The 6,000-nt window shown below is 46.4% G+C and overlaps 1 protein-coding gene across 2 annotated transcripts in view; it reads right to left on the bottom strand.

Moving 5' to 3' along the window:
• Positions 1-5,341, bottom strand: part of TERF1 (telomeric repeat binding factor 1) — a 32,487-nt gene extending 27,146 nt beyond the window's left edge. The window contains exons 1-2 of one of the 2 annotated variants that reach the window (XM_075125118.1): positions 4,919-5,341; positions 3,206-3,301 (exon numbers count right to left, since the gene is read on the bottom strand). In XM_075125118.1, coding sequence (XP_074981219.1) covers positions 3,206-3,301; positions 4,919-5,102 — 280 coding nt within the window. In that variant the 5' untranslated portion in view covers positions 5,103-5,341. The remainder of the gene's footprint in view (positions 1-3,205; positions 3,302-4,918) is intronic. The other variant, XM_075125119.1, reaches the window with a different exon arrangement.
• Between the last annotated feature and the right edge of the window lie 659 nt (positions 5,342-6,000).

Consider the following 6,000-nt stretch of genomic DNA (forward strand, 5'->3'; position numbering starts at 1 on the left):
GGTCTAAGGAAGAAACACTATCCGAAAACAATAGCTTACGCATTTTAAAATTAAGCGATGTAGTTCAGCTTCCTTATCCTCAGATTAACATATAAACACCTTGTTTAAGTGACTGGTTATACACTCACACTAAGTTATAAGGTCCTCCACAGAATCCAAATATTTATTGGATAGTTAAAAGATAAAGTGTGGAAAGAAAACCTGTAGCAGGTAAACTTAAAATATTCAAGGTAAAAACCATCATTAACATTGCAAATTGCTTTCATTCTGAACCATCACATATTTACACCAGCATTTGTGGAAGCCAAGATTTGAAGTTCTCAAACTGCTAAATGTATAAAAGGGAAAATTCCTCTCTGGTAGTTCAATTTGTCAACATCTCACCCATACTCCAATGTTACAGAAGATTCCAGATAGCCAGTATTATCTAGTGCTATATCCAGTGCTGCAGAGCATTCAACATTCATGTTTGAGTCAGTTGAGACACAATAGAAGGTAGTGCTGTGCTACACATTAGCAGCAACTGCACCTCCACCTCCTACTAAGGAGAGCCACTTTCCATAGAGACCGGCTAGAGCAGGGGTGGGCAAACTACAGCCCGCAGGCCAGATCCGGCGCATCAGGGCTTTGGATCCAGCCCGCGGAATTGCCACCCCCGTGGCGCTGCAGGCCCCGCACTGCTCCTAGAAGTGGCTGGCACCATGTCCCTGCGGCCCCTGGGGCGGGGACAGAGGGCTCCGCATGTTGCCCTTGTCTGCAGGCACCGCTCCCCACAGCTCCCAATAGCCAGGAACGGGGAACCACAGCCAATGGGAGCTTTGGGGGAGGTACTCACAGGCGAGGGCAGCGCACGGAGCCCTCTGTCCCCCCTCCCCCAGAAGCCACAGGAACATGGTGCCAGCTGCTTTTGGGAGCAGCGTGGGGCCCAGGCAGGCCATGTGTTTTGGAAGCAGGAGTTAAAGTAAAAAGTAATCAGAACACTGGTGGAAATTGATTATGTCCCTTTTAAGACTGTCTCTGAGCTGCTCTGGATCCAAAAGAAGCCAAAAAAAGCATCTGTGTTGATGCAAATTACCTAGCTGATAGAGGAAGGAGAGAACTGCCCATAAGGACTCAAATTTCATTATAAAAACTGGGGTGTGAAAGGAAGTTCTTTGGGAACCAACTTCAGGACACAGCCGCAAAGATCAGAGCTGCCAGACCTCAACACTCTGCCAATGACACTGTGCAGAAACTGGAATCCCCCAGGTGGACCTGATCCTGACTGGCCATCAATAAAAGTTCATCTGTCTTATTGGGAGTGGTGAGCATTGTATGTGTAGCGTGTGCATTTTGTTCTGGTGTTAATAGAGGTTAAGATAGATATTACTGTGTAAGGCTCATTCACTGGAAAAAGACCCTGCAAACGAGTATGCCTTGAGCCCTAGGAATTGGGTAAGGGTAGGTGCATTTCACCCGGAACCCTAGGAACTTGGAAAGGGTGTGTGTTATGCCTTGATCCCTAGGAACTGGGTAAAGGTGGGTGCCCCTAGAATGTGAGAGTAACAGAGATTTTGTATGGGGAACAGCAGCAGTGGGAACATAGGAATTGCCATTCTGAATCAGTCCTGCGATTCATCTAATCCAGTATTTTGGATAGGACAGTCACTGCACCGGATGCCTCCGAGGAAGGTGCAAGAACCCGCACAGTTAGCGATTTTAAGATACTGGATCTGAGAAGCAGGAATACATACTCCCTACCACTGTGTTGCTTGAAAATCTTCTGTGGTTCACATGACTGGGCATACAATTCTGAAATGTAGATCTGTGGAAGCTATCAATTCTGAGAATACTGGTATGTAACTTCTCTGGAGAGCACGTGATCAATACACACACTACATTAGTACTTACAAAGTCCTTGGATTAGCCTCTGTGTACTCCTGGTGAAAAATGGGCTGAAAGGCTCTGACAATAGTAAGTCTGCCAGAAGCTTGAGTACAGTGTCACAATCAACAAAATGGGCGTGGTCAAACTGGGAGACAATGGGCACGGCCAACCAACGCGGAAATTACTACAATTCCTGGGGAGCTGCTGATTATGAAGCTCCTAAGAAGTCCCAGACATAAACTAAAGCCACCTCTCTTCCCTTCCGATACAAATAACCTGGCACTGCTGTCTGCCCTATCCTGGAATGAATGTCTCCATCAAAGCAAATACCCTGCAGGTAAAGAGGGAGAGCACAGTTTACACCCTGTGCAGGTGTGAATCTGGCTGTAAATACTTTAATCCTTTCTGTTCAAGTGTGTTTTACTCTTTCAGATTTAGCAGCGAAAGCTTTATATCTAGCAACACTAAATCTTTTAGATGGAAATGTTTCAGAGTAGCAGCCGTATTACTCTGTATCCGCAAAAAGAAAAAGGAGTACTTGTGGCACCCTAGGAACTAACAAATTTGAGCATAAGCTTTCATGAGCTACAGCTCACTTCATCGGATGGAAATGTAATTTCAGTTGCCCACAACAAATTCTGACTCAATTACTTCTACTGCTTTGAAGATGTATGCTGCCAAAGAAAGTAGGATGGACTCCACTTACTGTAAACCTGTAGCGATGTAATTGGCCTAGTGGAATAAATTTCATACTTACTAAGAAATGTGAAGAATTCACAAGAGGTTTACAAGATGATGCTTAATCTGGACATTAGTATAGCTCACTTTGAGCTAATTATGTTCTCTACTTTTCTTTATAAAATGTTTTAGTCAGATTACATTTGAAAAGTGCCCACGATACCTTCTCTCTAGTTTATGTAATGCAGTATCTAAGAAAAATCGCCATTATTTTAAATGACAAAAAATGGTAAATTGAGAGAACCATCCCTTTCCATTTTAAAGGTTACTGTTGTGTAAAATAGACAAAAATACATTAAAATGATAAAGATAAGGATACCCTATAATGAAGTATAAAAATACTGTATAATCAAATCAATTTCCATACAGAAAAAATTGATAACAGTTTAAAACAAGAAAAAGTTGAACACTGTCTGAATAATCAGGTGAAAAATATATACCAAAGAAAAGCTATTTAATTATTCAGTTACTAAGAAAAGGGGGAGGAGGAAGGAAAGGAAGACCTCATTTGGTGCACCATGCCAAGTTAGTGGAGAAAAGCATATCAGCTTCATCCAAATAACTGTTTAAAATCAGAATTACATTAAAAAGAAATATTTACCAAGTGTTTTTCCTTCTGAAATTCGTGTCAAAAACTGACACAGGTACACTGTTTTCATCTGATGAGTAGCTATTTTGGACAGGCCATTAATAATAGCTGAAAAAGGAAAGGGTAAACTTTAATCAGTTTTGTTCCAGCAGTGCCACACTGTGGCTAGATGTAAAAGAGGCACAGAACTTGCCATACCTATCTGATTTAAAATACTTTACTAGTTTTCTAACCAAAGTAAATGCTTTTAAAAAGTATTAGCGGTCATTTTCAAAAATGCACTAGTAAATAACTTCCGTCTCCATTACAAAAGGACATAATCAAGTTCACATTTAAAACAGATTACTTGAGATTTACAGCAGCAAACTAGAAGTGACGGAGCACACCAGAGGTTCATATTCTGTAAAATATTTAGCTAAGTTCAGAATCGCACAATACCACATGTAAATGAAAGCTTTTGTTTTGCTCAGAATCTGAAGGGAGATGAATAAAATACAACTAGAGACTTCAAAGACATTTCTAGGGAATATCCCAAAACCATGTGCTACCTCAGAGACAAGGAACAAAGGAAATAGGATTACCTAGACAAAAAATTCATTTGTAGCAGTTACTCTTGCTTTGTCAGTCAGTTACCATAGCAACTTTTTGAAAGACAGAAATTTTTCAGTAAAAATCAGTTTAACTGAAAATGAAGGGGATTACAAATATATAAAATTAATCCAAAAAGATTTCACCGACACAGTTTCATTTCCAGTGTGGAGGGAAATTGCTGGTGTAATAGCACAAAGAGTCCCTTCCTATTACTGTACATATAAAACTCCCACACAAAAAATATTGAGAAAGATGTATCATGGGAGCAGACGACAACTGAACAAGACGCATGGCAGCAGACAGATGGAAATGGATACAGTGGTTTGCCTCTTGTTCACAAGGCACAAGAACATCTCATCTCCTATAACTGTCCCATAGGTCACTAGTGGCCTTTTGCAATCTCCAAGAACCCAGTCCTTCTGTCAGATATTTGGAAAAACTGTAGGATCCATATCCAGAGGACACTGCAGCTGCAGAGCAGCGCTGACAGACAATGGTTCAGAATTCAAATCAGCATGATTAATGTAGACAAAGGATGTGTTTCTATATTTAAATGTTGGTTCAGATTAACTTGATTTTTTTTCTCAGGATACACTGTCCTGCCTCCCCACCCTAGCATTTTTTGTTTTGCATCATCATCTGGCATCTCAACACACATTAATTAACCCACTTTCAAAATGAGTTAATTCACATGCAGAATTATTTCATATCCACTGTTCTGCCCCAGGCAATCTTTCCACTGCTATCCCACACTGCCTTGCTGGCCACATGTATGCCTCCTACTGCTCTGGGGTCATCTTGACCAGATGTTGCAGTCAAATGCTGGTGCCAGCCGGGCCTCGGCCCCTGAGACTGGGGAATCCTTGGCGTGGGGCGGGGAGCGGCGAGCTGCGCTGGGGCCAGGATCGGAGCAGGGACGGGCGACAGCTCCGTCGGCGACAAGAGCCACCGCGGGGCGGCCACGCTCGTGTGGGCGCCCAGCCCGGGTCCATCACCCGCGGGAAGCCTCCCCACTGCAGGACAAGTCGCGGCCCGGCCTAGCGCGCTGCCCGCGACGCCCCCGCGGCCTCGGCCGAACCGGACAGCAGGACACGGGCACTCACGGAGCTGCCGCGACCCGCCGTCCGCCCTCACCCTGCGCCGTGTCCCGGCTCCGCTCGAAGTCCCGCGTACGCCCCTCCCGGAAGTGCCGGCACAGCGCGTAGCAGGTGAAATCCAGCATCCAGCCCGCGGCTACGGCCTCTGTCTCCGCGAACAGCTCGAGGGACACCGGGGCGCCGGAGGAGCCCTCGCCCTCGCCCTGCACGGCCCCGTCCATCTCCCCGCGGGGCCGCGCTCCCGGCCGCTCCGCCTCGGCCCGGCGTTGTATTTTCAAACCCGCGCGCCAACAACGTCTGGCCTCGCGCCGCCAGTAAGCGCAGTCCGGGCGGGACGACGTCACCACTACGCGCGTGCTCCTCACTCAGGCGCCGCCTCTTCTGCCTTGCAAACCCCGGCTTCTGCTTGCTTCGATTTAATGCCCCCAAACACGCCCGCTGCAGAGCCTTTTCCGCCCCCACTAACGTCACTTCCTGTGGCGCGGGGGAGGGACGGACATGGCCAAGTTCACGGCCGCGTCCAGTCAATAAAACTCTCCCGTGAGTGGGGCTTTGATTGGCTGGGAGATGCCCGGGGGGCGGGAAGAATCTGGGGGGAAGGAGGAGGACGTCACACACCACACAAGCCCAAGGCAGTGGCGGGGTGTTGTGTGTGTCCTGGGGTTGGAGGAACTCTCCTTCCGTTTATGGCCCCTGCCGCCTTAGGAAAGCCGCTGCTGGCCCCCTTGTACCCGTCTACTTCTCATGTTTGCGTCTTCTTCCGTGCTGCCCTTCACCCCCGCAGCTACAGCTCACCTCACCTCACCTCCTCCCTCTGGCGCCTCCTCAGCTTCCTGCACACCCACCCTTCTTGCATGAAGCCCTTGCTGGACACCAACCCGGGGGCTACGGAGCTGCCGGAGGGACAGTCTGTCAGGAGCAACAGTTAGGCCAGGTTTATGCTACAAACTTACACCAGTGTGCGAAATTTTTTTTAAAAGGAAAATATATTAAAAATATGTTAAAATAATGTTATTTAGATTGCAAAGTCAAGCACGCAAAAGCTAGGAAATGCCAAGTTTACACTTGCCTGGGCAACATTTTAATTCTGCTCCTTCTGTGTATGCATTATGATACAGT

Source organism: Caretta caretta, chromosome 2 (assembly GCF_965140235.1).
Source record: "Caretta caretta isolate rCarCar2 chromosome 2, rCarCar1.hap1, whole genome shotgun sequence".
Taxonomy (NCBI): domain Eukaryota; kingdom Metazoa; phylum Chordata; order Testudines; family Cheloniidae; genus Caretta; species Caretta caretta.